The sequence below is a fragment of the Onychostoma macrolepis genome, chromosome 24, assembly GCF_012432095.1.
Source record: "Onychostoma macrolepis isolate SWU-2019 chromosome 24, ASM1243209v1, whole genome shotgun sequence".
Taxonomy (NCBI): domain Eukaryota; kingdom Metazoa; phylum Chordata; class Actinopteri; order Cypriniformes; family Cyprinidae; genus Onychostoma; species Onychostoma macrolepis.
The window spans coordinates 2,299,125-2,316,544 of NC_081178.1; the positions used below are offsets into that span (position 1 = coordinate 2,299,125).

The 17,420-nt window shown below is 41.7% G+C and overlaps 1 protein-coding gene across 1 annotated transcript in view; it reads right to left on the minus strand.

Moving 5' to 3' along the window:
- sspo (SCO-spondin) overlaps nucleotides 1-17,420 on the minus strand; it is a 94,741-nt gene that overhangs the window by 75,265 nt on the left and 2,056 nt on the right. The window contains 15 exon segments of the mRNA XM_058765946.1: nucleotides 7,434-7,686; nucleotides 8,766-8,931; nucleotides 9,004-9,222; nucleotides 9,318-9,490; nucleotides 10,546-10,669; nucleotides 10,752-10,893; nucleotides 10,982-11,222; nucleotides 12,294-12,450; nucleotides 12,526-12,651; nucleotides 13,162-13,247; nucleotides 13,379-13,537; nucleotides 14,200-14,302; nucleotides 15,671-15,894; nucleotides 16,872-17,042; nucleotides 17,179-17,261. Coding sequence (XP_058621929.1) covers nucleotides 7,434-7,686; nucleotides 8,766-8,931; nucleotides 9,004-9,222; nucleotides 9,318-9,490; nucleotides 10,546-10,669; nucleotides 10,752-10,893; nucleotides 10,982-11,222; nucleotides 12,294-12,450; nucleotides 12,526-12,651; nucleotides 13,162-13,247; nucleotides 13,379-13,537; nucleotides 14,200-14,302; nucleotides 15,671-15,894; nucleotides 16,872-17,042; nucleotides 17,179-17,261 — 2,427 coding nt within the window.

The window sequence follows — 17,420 nt, forward strand, 5'->3', positions numbered from 1 at the left end:
CTGAGTTCTATCCACGTACTGTCGCAGTCTTGGCGTACAGGACAGAGCAAAGCTAGGGCTGGGTCTGCCTCCTCCAGGGGCAGCGCTTGCAGGTTCACTACCTGGTCCCTGAAGGGAGTGGTAGGAACCTTGGGCACATAGCCGGGCCGGGGCCTCAGTGTTGCACTAGAGTCAGCCGGCCCAAACTCAAGGCACGATTCGTCGACCGAAAATGCCTGCAGGTCCCCACCCTCTTGATCGAGGCCAACGCAGTCAGGAGCAGGGTTTTCAGAGAGAAACTTCAACTCAACTGACTGCAAAGGCCCGAAGGGGCAGTTTGTAGGGCTCTTAGCACCAATGCCAAATCCCAAGAGGGTAGGGAGGGAGGCCTAGGCGGGTTTAACCTCCTGGCCCCCCTAAGAAACCTGATAACCAGATCGTGCTTCCCCACCGACCTCCCCTCTATGGGGTCGTGGTGAGCGGAAATAGCAGCAACATAAACCTTAAGGGTGGAGGGGGACAACCTACGCTCCAACCCTTGTTGCAAAAAGGAAAGCACGGCTCTGATCGAACATCTCCGGGGGTCCTCACGGTGAGAGGAACACCATTCGACGAACAGGTTCCACTTCAGCGCATAGGCCCGTCTTGTGGACGGTGCTCGTGCTGAAGCAATAGTGAGAGCTACCTCCTGGGGCAGATCACCTAGAACCTCCGCGTCCCGTCCAGGGACCACACATGGAGTTTCCACAAGTCTGGACGCGGGTGCCAGAGGGTGCCCCGTCTCTGAGAAAGCAGATCCTTCCTCAGAGGAATCGGCCAGGAGGGGCTGTCGCGAGGAGCATGAGTTCCGGGAACCAGGTCCTGTTGGGCCAATATGGAGCCACTAACAAGACCTGCTCCTCGTCCTCCCTGATCTTGCACAGTGTCTGTGCTAGCAGGCTCACTGGGGGGAACGCATATTTGCGCAGGCCCAGGGGCCAGCTGTGTGCCAGTGCATCCGTGCCGAGCGTTGCCTCGGACAGGGAATAGAACCACTGGCAGTGGGTGGTTTCTGGAGACGCGAACAGGTCTACCTGAGCAACTCCAAACCGACTCCAAATCAGCTGGACCGCCTGGGGATGGAGTCTCCACTCCCCAGGAAGTGCCGCTCGAGACAGCTCGTCGGCCGCCTGATTGAACACTCCTGGGATGTGGATGGCACGAAGGGACCTCAGATGCTTCTGACTCCAGAGGAGGAGGTGGCGGGCGAGTTGCGACATGCGACGGGAGCGTAAACCGCCTTGCCGGTTGATATACGCAACGGTCGCAGTGTTGTCCGTACGGACCAGAACGTCCTTGCCCCGAAGGCGCCCTCTGAGGCGGCTCAAGGCAAGGCGTACTGCCAGCAACTTGAGGCAATTGATATGCCAACGCAGTTGGGGACCCGTCCACACCCCTGACACTGCGTGCCCGTTGTACGTGGCTCCCCAGCCGGTGGCCGAGGCATCCGTGAATACCACAGCATGCCTGGATACCTGCTCCAGGGGCACTCCTGCCCGAAGGAACGAGGGATCTGTCCACGGGCTGAAGGTTCTGCGGCAGGCCGGTGTAATCTGAACCCGGTGAGTACCGCGTTTCCACGCCCACCTCGGTACTCGGCCATGGAGCCAGTGCTGAAGCGGTCTCATATGGAGCAGACCGAGCGGAACTATCGCCGCAGCTGCAGCCATATGCCCCAGGAGCCTCTGAAAGAGTTTCAGTGGGACCGCCGTCCTGCCTGATAAAGTCTTGAGGCAGTTCAGCACCGACTGAGCACGTTCCTGGGTGAGGCGTGCTGTCTGGTTGACGAATCCAACTCCATGCCGAGAAAAGAGATACTCTGCGTTGGCACGAGTTTGCTCTTTTCCCAGTTGACCCAAAGACCCAACTGGCTGAGGTGCCTGAGCACCAGGTCCCTGTGCGCACAACTGCTCTCGAGACTGTGCAAGTATGAGCCAGTCGTCGAGGTAGTTGAGGATGCGCACACCCGTTCTCTCAGGGGAACAAGGGCCGCCTCTGCGACCTTGGTGAAGACGCGAGGCGAAAGGGACAGCCCAAAGGGCAGGACCTTGTACTGATATGCCCGACCCTCGAACGCAAATCGCAGGAATGGCCTGTGTCGCGGGAGAATCGAGACATGAAAGTACGCGTCCTTCAGGTCGATCGCTGCAAACCAATCTAGGGGACGGACGCACCCAAAGATGCGTTTCTGCGTCAACATCTTGAACGGCATCTTGTGAAGTGCACGGTTCAAAACTCGCAGATCCAAGATCGGTCGTAACCCACCGCTTTTCTTGGGCACAATGAAGTAAGGGCTGTAAAACCCGACCTCATATCGGCTGAAGGGACCGGCTCTATCGCGTCCTTCGCCAGCAGGACTGTAATTTCCGACGCAAGACAGGGCATCGGCGGCCTTGACTGAAGTGAACCGGATGCCCCGAACCTGGGGACGCCGGGCAAACTGAATCGCGTAGCCGAGTCTGATGGTCCACAGGAGCCACCGAGACGGACTGGGGAGCGCTATCCAGGCTCCGAGAGACCGTGCCAGCGGAACCAACGAGGCCACCGACATACGCTGTGGGGCAGCGAGGTGGAACACAGCGACCCGGCCCGGAGCCTGTGATGGCTTGGCCTGTGATGGCAGGGGGCGGGGTCTGGGTGTGCAGTGTAACACTCACCTGATTCCTCCTCGTGAGGGAGGAAACACAGGAACCCGGCTTGAGGCTTGTGACAGCCTGGCGTGTGACGACTTGAAGCAGGGACTCGAGTGCTACCGCCCTTACCTGGTTCCACAAATGGGCAGGAGGGGTGCTCTTGGGCAACCCACTGCTGCCTGCTGGCGAGAGAGGAGAAGGGCAGTGATCCCGTGATGCACGGTTCACCACTCTCCTCCTCTTGAGACCCAGAGATTGAGAAAACTGCTCTTTTACTGATGTTTTGGGTACCGCTGGCCCAGCAAAAACAAAACGAAACAAAAGATTCTCCGCCCGGCCCTCCTCCGGGGGAGGGAGTGGTGCGGTCACCATCTCCCGACAAGCAGTCTCCACCATCTCCGGGTCGCCCGTCTCAGGGCCTCTTGAACTTGCGCTTGCCGCCAGGTTTGGCGGGGGCCTGGACGGGCTGGGCGTCCTGCCTGCGACCGGCTCCACGACGCTGCCTGGTGGAAGGCTGCTGCGGCTGCGGAGGCGGGGCAGCCGCAGGGGGCGCCACGGTGACGAGCAGGCTGAGGGGCTGCAGCCGGAGTGGAAGCAGCAGGTTTCCTCCGGCGCATGATGTGTTTGATCGCCTCAGTCTGCTTCTGGGCTGCCGAGAACTGCTGGGCAAAGCTCTCGACAGCGTCGCCGAAAAGGCCGGTCTGTGACACGGGAGCATTCAGGAACTGTACCTTCTCCTGCTCCTTCATGTCAGCAAGACACAGCCAGAGATGGCGCTCCTGGACCACTAGCGTGGACATCGCACGACCCAGAGACTGTGCGGTCACCTTCGTCGCTCGAAGCGCGAGGTCCGTCGCAGCACGCAGCTCATGTAGAACCGCCAGGTCGTGACCACCCTCGTGCAGGTCTTTCAGGGCTTTGGCCTGGTGGACCTGCAGTAACGCCATGGCGTGAAGGGCAGAAGCCGCCTCCCACAGGCTCTATAAGCACTGCCAGTTAGACCTGACGAATACTTACAGGCCCGAGAGACACGGGTCACCCGCAGAGTGGTAGCGGCTGTTGGACATAGTTGCATGGCCACAGACCGCTCCACTGAGGATGCCCGCATACCCCAAGGCGGCCCCACCATCGAGGGTGGTGAGGCGGAGGAGCCACAAGATTTGTTTCGGGCAGTAAAGGTGCCTTCCACGATCTTGTAAGCTCCTCATGCACTTCCGGAAAGAATGGCACCGGGCGCTGAGAATCAGCGCGACCCCCACCGAGAAACCACTCGTCCAGCCTCGAAGGATCGGGACGCGGTGGAGGATTCCACACGAGCCCGACATTCTCGGCGGACCGGGAAAGCATAGCCGTCATCTCTGGGTCTGGCTCGGACAACGCTACCACACCCGAAGCAACGCAGCCGAGTCGTCATCCCCAGAGGCGACTCGCTCTCGATGCAGCGACCGACATCTGGTCGTCAGGGGAGCACCGAAGGAAACAGGCGGTATACCCGCTCTGCAGAGGTCCCAGCCCGCTCAACGGCAACCCCACCGGCTGCGGGCGCCTGAGGGGTGAGGAACTCCTCTTGGGAAGCCCTCACTGTCACCCTCAGATCACCTCTGACTCCACCGGATACAGCACCGCCCGGGAACGAACGCTGGATCGCGGCAGAGGACTCCGCCATGTTTGACATAGCGGAGTCTATTATGCAACTCCGAGATGGTCATGTCCCCACAAGAAGAACATGAACCATCCACGAAAGCTTCCTCAGCGTGCTGAATGCCCAGACACGTGAGGCAGCAATCGTGACCGTCCTGAGGCGCCAGGAAACGACCACACCCAGAAAGCATGGGTGATAAGACATCTTTAAAAGATGTGATCACCCGTGTTGCTCTTTAGAGAAATTTGCTCTTTATTAAGTGCTGAAGAACGCAGGGGAGCTGGCCACCACACACTCCGAGTGTGACTGTCTTCACGGGAATCGACCTCTTCTCCCGTGAGACCGCGACCACCGCTGCTGCGCTGTAACGCCCGCACTCGCTCGCTCTTCTCACTCGCAGGATAGGAGAGCAGCAGTGATTCACCGCCGCTCGGCTCCTCAGCGAAAGGATGAATTAATGCGGTGCACCCGCTGCCTCTTATACTCACGCTGTGATCAGCGGCAGCTGGATGCAATGATCGCATGCCAATGTCCATTGGCTCGTTTAGTTACACTCGAAGTGGATTGGTCTCTCTGGCGAGATCCCAATTCGTCGGTCATCCGACGTGACTCGGAGTGACCGACTGAAAGGGAACAAATAATGATGATGATGATGATAAAAATAAATAAATAAGAATAAAATTATTCTAAGATTATTTATTATAAGATTATAGTATTAATTATTATAAATTGATTATTAAATAATCTAGATATTAAATAAAATTAATTACAAATATTTTGATCAATAAATAATACATAAATACAATGACTTAATTATAAATAAATAAACTAAAATATTTTAAAATAGCATTAAATATTTATACTTTTATCAATGAATCAATCAATCAACAAATAAATGAAATACATATACCTTTATAAACTGATAAATATAGAGAATAGATAAATCAATCAATCAGTCAGTCTAGATAAATTAAATATATATTATCAATGAATAACAATCTGTATATAATAAATAAATAAATCTAGATAAAATATTTATAAATAATACCAGTTAGAATTAAAGCAATCAACCAATAAATCATTCATTCAGATATAAATGTTTGTATTAATTAATTAAATCTAGATAAGTTTTATTGCGACACCATAAAGAATTGCTGATGAACAGTCTCACAAACATCTGTTCAGCTGCTGAACCCTGGATCCGTTGTTTTAATCTGAAAGCATGTGTTACTCATATACTGTACGCACACATGTGGAGGTGTGAGGAAACGCATTATAAAAGTGTAAGCTTGTGAAATCTCACTCAGTTTCATTATCGGTCTGAGTCTGACCCAAACTCCACATTACCACACCGAGCATGAGGAGCGGATGACAAACACGCTCAGATATCGGCCTCCATAGAGCACAGCGGCGCGTGTCAGCTGATCTCGAGGCACAAGAGACGCAATGAAATCAACCTATCCCGAGACACGAGCCCGCGGGTCATAGAGTGACTTCATCAGATACCTCACACCTCACAAACACTCGCTGACACGGGACGGCACGTGCAAAACCAGCCGCACGGCCCGTGACCGGAGAAGAGTGCAAACCTTGACCAGTCACCTGCCGTGTTACTGGTTTTACATCAGCTCAAGCTGAACTTCAGATCGTGTGTGTGTTAAACAGAGGTGTGCACAGATGCACGATTCCTTACCTTACCTTAGTAACCACCCAGAACACCCTAGCAACCACCCAGGAAACCTTAAGTAACCACTCAGAACACCTTAGCAACCACCCAGAACACCCTAGTAACCATGCAGAACACCTTAGTAACCACTCAGAACACTCTAGCAACCACTCAAAACACCTTGGTAACCACTCAGAACACCTTAAGTAACCACTCAGAACACCTTAGCAACCACTCAGAACACCCTAGCAACCACACAGAACACCTTAGTAACCACGCAGAACACCCTAGCAGCCACTCAGAACAGTAACTGTTATTGTGGGGTAGTGATCCTGTTCATATTGTCTTCAGAAAATGTAAAAATCTAGTTGCTAAAATCAATTACTTTATTTCAAAAGTTGGGTCATATAATGTAAATGACAATACAACTGCAATATTATATATATATATATATATATATATATATAATATATTCTGCTGGTCAGTGATTTATGAATTTGTTCCTCTTTGGCCCACATACATGCATTAGTTTGAGTACAAAGGTAATTTTTGCTGAATATTTTCTGTGTTATCAGAGAAGAGATAAAATCATTCTCAAAAACCATAAAGAGCCATAAAACAGACGAGAAGCTTTTAACAACAGGATCATAAAAAGTTTCAACGAGATTACAGATGGACCAATCTGTCTCTCTCACTACTGCTTCATTTCGCTTTAAATCTCTCCATTTTATTTCTATTTCCAGGTCATATTTAACCCCAAAAGTATATTTATATTCAAATATATTTTAGTAAATTAAAATATGAAACTTTATCAAATCTTTTATTAAATACTAAAATATTTAATTCAAAATTGCATAAATTAAGCTAATACAGCAAAATAAAACAAATGATAGCAAACATATTTTTTGGCATTAAAATTTAATGGAGAAAATGCTTTATTTTTTATTAATGAATATTATAAATTATTTATGAAAATATATGTCAAAATGTACAAAAAATCTAAACAGTCCTAAAAAAATTCTTCATGCAAAATATTTGTTCTTTTTTTCTTTTTTTCAATTTTGATTTTGGGTTGAATCAAATGTGGTCCAATGATATTCAAGCTGGAATTCAAAGCAAAGCGTGGAAATTGTATGGGACATATAATTAATTCTAATTTAGAACTAAACCTGTTTTGTCAGAATAAGTTGTATTAAAATTGAATATTTAATAATTAATTATTTTAAAAAATTGGAAAAACATCTATATTTTTCACAATAAGCTGAATTTGCCCACAATATTACCATGAACTTATTACAGATTCAGTCCCTTTGAAGCAACTTGTGGTAAAGTACAGTATCTTCCTCAAGGTTTATGGCTCTGTTATCACAGGGATCTGAACCAGCCACCCTCTGGTTACCTGCCTTGAGCCTAAACCACCACCCTGCCACACATCTCCTCCCATGAGTGTGAATCAGGTGCTGTGATTTCCTACCAGCGGTTGCAGTTCTTGTGTACGGTGCTACCCGCGGGATGGAGCGCGTCTGCGTGTCTGCAGGGACACATGTCCACCGGCACACACTGACCCTGATCGTCCTGAGCCAGTCCATCCGGACACTGACACCCTGGCACACAGGTCCTGCTGCCCTCCTGCTCCTCACAGCTCCAGCCGTCCCACAGATCAGCACAGGACGTCCCACACAGACGCCCGCACTCCTGATACACCTGCCCTCCAGAGCACTGCACCGCTGTTGTGGGAGACACAACACTTCATACACTGGGAAAATGATCTGTCCTTAATTAGACTGAACTATTTTCATCGATAATTTTGATATTGATATTCTCTCAACTCGCATTACAATGCAATCTGGGAATGTACCCGAGCACCTCTCCAATGGTTTATCCTACATAATAGTAAATATTCATATTATTTTAAATAAGATATATATTATGTATTAACTTATATAAGAATATATTAAATACATTACTATATATACAGTATAAAATTAAAAATTTTATATATAACATTACATGCAACACACATAACATAAGCATCTATTAAACCATTTAAACCATTTGTTACAGCAGGATGTGCAATTTTTCCACTTTAACACTATCATACAACACTATTACCTAAAAAAATTATTATTATTATTATCTTATAGCACTAACATCATATAACGGTATCATTTAAAAATATTATTATATATTAAATTATAAGTAATATAAATAATATTAATATTAAATAATATTACAAATATCACATATAATATTAACATGTAACACATACAATTAACATTAAACGGTCTCTTACAGCAAAATGTGTGATTTCACAATTTTGATATTTAACACTATCATATATAATATTAAATATTAAATTCTATAATAATTTTTATATATATTTATTCTATAATATTTTATATATATTTAATTATTATCAATTAATAATACATATTAATAACTACATAATATAAATAATAACAATACAAATATTACAAATATCATATATGTATTGTTCAAATTATTTAATATATTATTGAAAAAATAATATATTTTATATATTGATAGTAATATTTATAATCTTAACAATTATACTAAATAATATAAAAATATGAATATAAATATTAAAAATATCATATAATATTAACATGTAACGCATGTAATATTAACATTGTAAGATTACACCATTTCTTATAGCAGAATGTGTGACTTCCCCACTTTGAATCATAATTGTTATACATTAAATTATATAATAACGAATTAAGTGATATATATTTAATTAATTGATATTATTAATAAATATGAATGTAATCAAGCAGTTTCTTACAGCAGAATGTGCGGTTTCTCCAGCTGACCGGCACCCCCTCTTGGGCGCAGTGCCGGGCGAAGGCGGTGAGGACGGTGCACTGACAGGAGCTGTGCGGGCCGCAGCTGCACACTTCACTGAGACACAGACGCATGTACGGCTCTCTGTCCACCACATCATGACACGCCTGCAACAGACTTCAGCTTCAGCTTCACTGCAACGACCAGTTACCAACACTACTGACCTAAAACACACTTACCTGAAACACAGCGCTGTGAATCACAGAGCACACACTCTCTGCGTACTGTCTGTGCTGAGTGTGTGACGCGCAGGGGTCAGAGGTCACCGCTGAGGGCAGAGGGCATGATCCTGTTCTGAACTTGGCAACAAAAGAGGCCACGCTGTTCTCCACGTCACCTTCAGGTGTGGTGAAATCATCACGCTGACTCCAGGTCAGAGTGCCACATAAACCACGAACCTGACACAACAAACGGTATCATGACTGCAGCTTCAGCTACCAAAGAGCTACCAGAAATCAAATAACTCATGAATCTGAAGAGTTCTCTGTGGTACCTTATGAGCGAATCCTGGCTGTAGGGTGATGAGGAGCAGAGGTCCGTCCAGATGCCACATCATCTGAGCTCCAAACGCCTGGATCAGCAGAACACTGGATGAAGCTTTTCTGACCATCAGATCTCCTGTGATCACCGGCAGCAGCTCCCGCTGACCGTTCACCATCACCGAACCTGAGACCAACACAACAACACGATGACAACGCGTATCTACACTACATGGAATTAACACTTATATTCAGCAAGGATGCATTAAATTATACAAAAGTGTCAGTAAAGACATTTATAATGGTACAAAAGATTCCTGTTTCAAATCAATGCTGTTCTTTTTAACTTTCTGTTCATCTGTGAATCCCGAAAAGTAAAAATGTATCACAGTTTCCACAAAAATATTGGGCAGCACAACTGTTTTTAACATTGATAATAATCAGAAATGTTTCTTGAGCATCAAATCAGCATATTAGAATGATTTCTGAAGGATCGTGTGACACTGAAGACTGGAGTAATGATGCTGAAAATACAACTTTGATCACAGCAATAAATTCTACTTTATAATATATTCAAATAGAAAATAGCTATTTCAAATTCTAATAATATTTCACAATTTTACTGATTTTACTGTATTTTTAATCAAATAAATGCAGCCTTGGTAAGCAGAAGAGACTTCTTTAAAAAACATTTAAAAAATAATTTACACTTTATAAACAATAAAAGTAACTAACCATGTAACATAATATAAACTACTATAATAAATACGTAAATGAATTTTAATAAATAATACATAAAACTACTTTATATTGTCATATTTTTTTCCAAAAAAACAAACAAACAAAAAAACTAAATGTACAAACAATAAATACCAAAATATATAAAAGCTAATTAAAAAATACATTTTTATTTATTTATTATATCAGGTCGTCATTGTAAATGAGAACTGGTTCTCAACGGACTTACCTGGTTAAATAAAGGTTCATTATTTAATTTAATAAATTAAATTTCAATTTTATTTAAGGTGGGATTAATCATGTATATTGAAAGTTCTTTAGAGAGTTTTAAGGCACTCCTTTTTTTCACTTGCTTTAAAGATTTAAATAAAAGTTTCAAACCATTTTTACATGCCACAAAACTTTAAGAAATCTACAGAATTGTATCTTGAAGTGGAAGAACGATAGCCATCTTCATAAATCTCATTAACTAACTAACTCTAGTTGGACAGGCAGATAGATGACCTGTATCTGTGACAGTGACTGTCGTATGAAGCGCAGTGACCGTCATTTCTCTCAGACATCCAGCAGCTCCTCCTGCACACGGTCCTGCACTGATGCTGACCGAGAGCTTTTTATCCACAAAATCCTGCAAACACACCATAGAGATGCTTTCAGATGATCTCAAACACACAGTGAAGCTGTAGATCCGTCTCCTCACGGTCACTGACCTCCACGGCTGTGAAGCGGCAGTCGCCGGCCTGCAGGCCGTATCTCTTCTGATCGAAGGTTGTGATGTGCATCGCTCCGATCACAGCACACTGAGCCTCACACTTCTCTCCAGAACATTCCCACTGACCGGCGCGACACACACTGGAAGACGGAAAAACAGTAACAGGAACCTTCAACCGAAGCACATAGGCTGCAGTGGTTTCTGTCTGCATGCTGATGTTTGACTCACCAGGTGTTGCAGCGCTGTCGGATGGCGTCTCCTGCGCTGTAGCTGTGGCGTCTGTGGAAGCAGGGACAGTCGTCCCGTCGCAGACACTGACCCGCGTGCAGGTACAGACCCGGGGGACACTCACACCCCCCCACACACTCGTCCCGACACTGACCCGACGCCGGAGGACGAGGAGACGAGCAGGTGGGGGGACAAGACGACACGCAGTCGGAGAACACCTGACCGCTCGGACAAACACGCTCTGAGGAGTACATTTTTTATACTTTAATAAATACATAATGAAAATATTTAGATTTTTATTTATTAAAAATACAGTTATCCTTAATACATTTATTGAAAATATATATATTTTTATTAAAAAATATATATTTAATAATAAATAAATAAATACAGTAATATATTTTTGATTTAATCAATACATATTGCAATTAATTAATACATATCTTGGGCACTTCAGCCACTTTAAGGACTGAAATAAAATTTTAACATTTTTTAAATGCCACAAATCTTCGAACAACTTTAAGAAATCTACATTTGTTGAACATAAACCACAATCATGTGGAAGAACAATGGCCATCACTAGAAATCTCATTAACTATGGCTAACTGCTACCATACTAATCCTAATTTCTGTAGTATATATAGCAGTGTTATTTTAGCATTATTTATATAGTATTATTTATTCGTTTTTAATAATATATCAAATTAGCTTTCATTTTTTATATTTTGTGTATCATGTAATATTACTATTAGGGTTTGATTTATTGAGTTCAGTTTTTTTACATTTCCAATTAATTTTAGGACTTATTTCAGGCAGTTAGTACAATTTTTAATACTTATATTTTATTTTATTTCAACTTTACTTCAATTGACAAAAACAATTTTTATTTATCATATTTGTTATTAATTATATGAATATTTCAGATGGAAAAATGACTGAAATATGATGCAACAGATCATGTGAGAATGGTCATGTAGCATTCAACAGTGCAACCATATTTAATAAAAATAGTAGGCAGACTACAGTATTTACTGTGCAGTTATAACTTGCTAGTATTATATTCTGAAAAATACTATATTAAATTTTTTTTTTTTTTACAAAGCCTACATTAGTGTTAATTCACTCTTGTTCTGACTTCTAACAAACATAAAATTACCTATGACTGTGACTATTATCCTATGACTCTTATTTAAAAAGTGGAAATATGACCCAAGCATGTTTTTGACACATTGTGCACATTTTCTTTTTTTAAATAACTCAATAACAATGTGTCACGCCAGCAGAAGTCAGTTTAAGCTGAAGTATAAAGTACCACAGAAGCCGGCGCTCCTCCAGCGGATGATGACGTGTTGTTGCGCACACTCACGCACGTAGCTGGCTAACGTGTCGCACACTGCTGTATCTCTGTCCCTCACATCCACACTGCAGTACAGATACAGACACGTGTCGATATACGGCCCGGGATCCACCTGAGCAGACCGGGAGGATGTTAGTCCTGAACTGTGTTAGTTTAATGATCTAGTTTAAATGTAGTTTAATCTAACCTGGTGATGGCAGTGTGAGAACGGACTCTCTTTGAGATGGTGGCAGGCTGTTTCTGCGTCCCGCCGGAGAGAGACGTCACTGGACAGATCACAGCTGTGACCCAGCTCTGCTGCATCACTACACACCTGTGTGTTAGACATCACAACAATAAGACAACACTACTCACAATGCTTTGGGCCAGAGGCTTTTAATTCAATACAGTTTACGTTTATATAGCGTGCTTCACAATACATAGTACCTTATGATGTTTATTCATATTTATTTCATGCTATAACTAAAACTTCTTAAAAAAAAAGCTCTTTGCGATTACTGGATGGGAGGTGCATTACAAATAATGTTAGGTGAAGGTAAAATAATAAATCTGGCAACCTGGCTTGAACTAAGGGTGATTTATAGGGTCAAATGGGATCTGCATTAACAATGCTGCATTACTGTGTTATTATTGCATGAACTTGGACAGCTTTTATCAGCAGATATAGATTTTGGCTTACTTCCAAAACAGGATATATGGATGTTTATAAAATATATGATTATGTAAACATGACTAATGCTATTTAGAAACTCACAGTCTCTTTTTTTCAACTTTTCCAATTGTATCAAAAAAAAAAAAAGAAAAACCTGAAGGTGTTTCCCACCTGGCCTTGCTGATCTTGAACACGCCACGAGTTTCCAAAGCTGGCGGCATACTGAGACACACTTCCACCGCTGGTGGTGAAGTCATCTGTATAAAATGGAAACATTGCATTGCATATTGCATGAAAAACACTGCAAGTATATAGTGCATTAGAAATGCATGAATAGAGTGTAATGTCAGATTTTGCAAGTAAGTCAAACCAGGCCAAAAGTTCTCACCATCTGGGTTGTTGTTATAAACTCCGCAAAGCCCCCTGGTGGCAGCGAGGTGTTCAGCGGTAACGGTCAGATAGATGGTGTTCTCCATGTCAAACTTCAGTCTGACACCCAAACCACTCTCCACAAACACAAAGTCACCCAACCAGTGAACGCTGACTCCTGACGGCACATAAAACACACTTTCATCATACAGAATACATACACATATGTGGAGTAAATAACATAAAATGCAATAACTTCCCAAAATCGCCTTTTTAAGAATAGAAATACCATCCAGCCTTGTGCAATTGTTCAAAAAGGAATTCAGGGTTATTATCATTAACTAAATCAAAAACTAGAACTAAAACTATTAACAGCATTTTTGTTAATTAAAATAAAATATAATGGCCTGGTTTCACAGACAGGGCTTATAGGTTTAGCCAGGATTAGGCCATAGTTCAATTAGGACATTTAAGTATCTTTTATAAATGTGCTTTAGAAAATAAAAACACAAAGAAAGGGATGAAAAACTAAAAATAAATAAATAAAAATGTTGCCTTTGCAACTAAACCAAAAACATACAAGCACTAAAACTAAAACTGAAATAAAAATAAATGAAACCTAATTAATACTATTACAAATAATATTAAGTAATAATATTACAAATAATAAAAATGACAAAAGCACATTAATTATCCTGCTGTAAAACTATAACAGGATATAAATCTAACATTACACTGCAACAAACTTATGCCATTGGATAAGGATGAGTTTTGAAAGTACGATACATAACATGATATACTGTAGTAGTAGTTATGAAAGTAGCTCTGTGTTTTTCATACCGTTTTGGAAGAGAGGTTCACCCTGCGATAGTGTTAAACCATTAACAGTCATATTGGCTTTATGTATGGACACCAAGCCAAGACCCAACATCAACCGCAGTCCCTAAAATACAAAACAACCACATAAACATCAGCCAGAACCAGCTGTCTGCAATTACTGCTGGACGCTGCACAAAACACAAAAATCAGCCATACTCAACATAAAGAATGATGATCATATCTCAAACTTCAAAAACCTATTATATGCTTTGTGTGTGACTGATGTTCATCACAAGCTGCCAAGTTTCTGGCTTGTTGGTTTTATTGGTTTCTGAAGAAGTAGATGTGAATTTTTGATAAATGATTGTTTTGTTTGCTGGAAGATAATCTGAGAGAAATATGTGCTCATAATGAAACTGAAACAAACTGAAGCCAGATGTTAAAATGAGCGTGATGAGAATATGCAGCTAATTGTGTTCTTATAATTGTAATACTTTTTTCATCAAACAAAGGCACAAAATAAGTTTCCTAAACATGGTCATATAGGCTAAAACTTTAAACTGAATCTCTGCAACAATTTCAGCATAAATCAGCGTCAACATTTGCAACCAATTTTACCTCCAAATGAGATGCATTTTACAGAAAATCTGGATATTCAGCAAGAATGTTGGACTTTGATTTGAATTTGATTTGTAAAGGACAATTCTTCGTAAATGGTTCATTGATGAAAGATGTGTTTAGAATACACTCTTCATCCACAACTTCAGAATTTTTAATCAAAATGTACTTTTTGATTAAAGATTATGATGACAAAACTTGTTTTTAGAATAAAATGGTCTTTAGGGTAAGTAAATTATGCAAAATAATACCAGAAACATGTATTAGGAAAGTCAATTTTGATTTTATGTCGACTTTAATAGACTGCGTGTGTGTGTGTGTGTGTGTGTGTTGAATTGGATTTTCAACAAGAAATAAAATGCAGTATGAAATTTGATTTTATCCATCAGGAATTCATTTGATAGTGTAAATTAAAAATCTTTGATTTCATCTTTTTGATAAATGAAATGAGATTAATGAAGATGAGAGGAACGTTTTTAAAATGGAATATTCTTTAGAATGAATAAATTGTGCCCATTAAGATTAGATATAAGTTTTAAGAAAGTAAATAAAATCCATTTTAATTTCATGTGCGTGAAATGGAAACCAATGCAACATAATTCAGACCAGATATTCAACAAGAAATAAAATGTAGGACAAAATTTGATTTAATCCATTAGGAATTAATTTGAGGGATTCTTTTAATGTACGATTATTAAGACAGAATAGAATTTTTAGAATGGAACCGTCTTTGGAATAAACAAATTATGCACAATAAAACCATAAACTAGTATTAGGAAAGAAAATATGATCCATTTTGAGTTCACGTTGACATTTATAGACATATAAAACAGGTGTGTGTGAATATGAGCTGATAGCAAGTGTGTGTCTGTACCTTCCAGCAGTGTCCCGCAGGATCACACTCGGTGCTCATATACACGGCCCACGTCCCGTCAGCGGATGAGGCCAGCAGGTACGTGCAGCTGCCCTGGAAGTGGAAGTGTTTCCGGTCAAAGGTGCGGTAGTGTGTCCCGCCCCAGCTCATACAGGTGCCAGACGCCTGCGGGTCACGAACACCGCGAAACAGCCCTCCGCGGACCATAGGAGAAGAGCTGACGTCTGAGAAGAGACAGCGTTTGAGTCAATAAAGAACCAGGATATATAGTTGAGGAAAATATTTAGCCGTAAATTTAAGACTTTTGTATTTGAATTGCATGTTAATTCTTTGTTCATTTGGATTACGCAGTTTTAACATAAACAAATGAAACAGGACACTACTAGGTCAGTACTAAGAAACTAAATGTGTTTTAAATAAGCACGTTTATATATTTCATTATAAATCCAATATGGTTCAAGTTCATACATTTTAACTAACTGGATAAGTTAAAGAATTTCACTGACATATTTTGACCATGTTCATACTTTTTAACTATCAATGTAGCATTTCAACTCAATTTTTTTAAAGTCAGTTTAATGTAATTTAAGTTGAAATGACTTACACAGCCAATTTGATTATACTTAACAATTTGAGGCAAATAAACTCAAGTTTTAAACTGAAGTAGATTTTTTTTTTTACCATGTAGTTAATAAACATAATAATAAACTATGCCATGATGTTTTGAGTGCAGAAATCTGACTTTTTATGCATGACTGACAAATATGCATCACATTAAGTTTATTAAAAAGAGCAATAATATTCAAGTCTCAGTTAGCCTAATGTAGTACACGTAGCAAGTTAAAAATATAAATATATATAATAAATAAAAAGAAAACAAGTAGATAGAATAGAAAAAGAATAGAGAAAGCTATAGGCCTTTTTTTAAGAAAACAAGCAGTCAGAAAACAAATAGAGTGCAAGTGCTAGAGAGTCAAGAGTTTTGTTTTTTTTTTAATAAAAAAAGAAAACAAATAGATAAAATAGAATTAGAGTAGAGAGTGCTAGAGTTAGAGGGTCAAATAAAGATGAAAGAGATGTGTTTTTAGCCGTTTCTTGAAGATGGCTAAAGACTCATATGCATTTATATGCATTTCAAATGCATAATCTTAAATTCAGGCCTGAATATTATTTTTTGGGTTATGTGGAGAACACTAGTAACCTGGCAGGAGCGTGTAGGTGCAGGACAGACAGGTCTGATCGGACACGTTTCTCCAGCTTAAGCCCCACAGGTTACTGCAGCACTGCTCCAGAGCCATGAGAGACGTGTTATGAAGACCGGGAAACTCCTCACACGTCCAGGTCGAGAAACAATGACCCCGGGCACCAACCCCTGGACAGAGATAGACAGAAAGATATGACCAGAAATACACGAATGCATGAATAAGACATCCTATGCATAATGTAGAAACACAACAAATACTCAATATCTGACATTATATGGAGACTTAAAATCCATCTGATCTCACCCTGTGAGCAGTCAGGTCCGGCCCAGCCTTCACAACACTGTCTGACCGTCCGGTTCACTGTCTCTGTCTCAATGTCTGGAGGTCTGAGAGGCAAAAACACCAGCGCTCAGCAAAACACATGCATGTGATGTGGTCATAACATTGTTTTGGATACTGATATTGCTATTTACCTGTTTCATTGTTATGCCATTTGCTTGTTTTTAGGTTAATGCATGCATGCTTTAATATAAAAACGGTTGCAC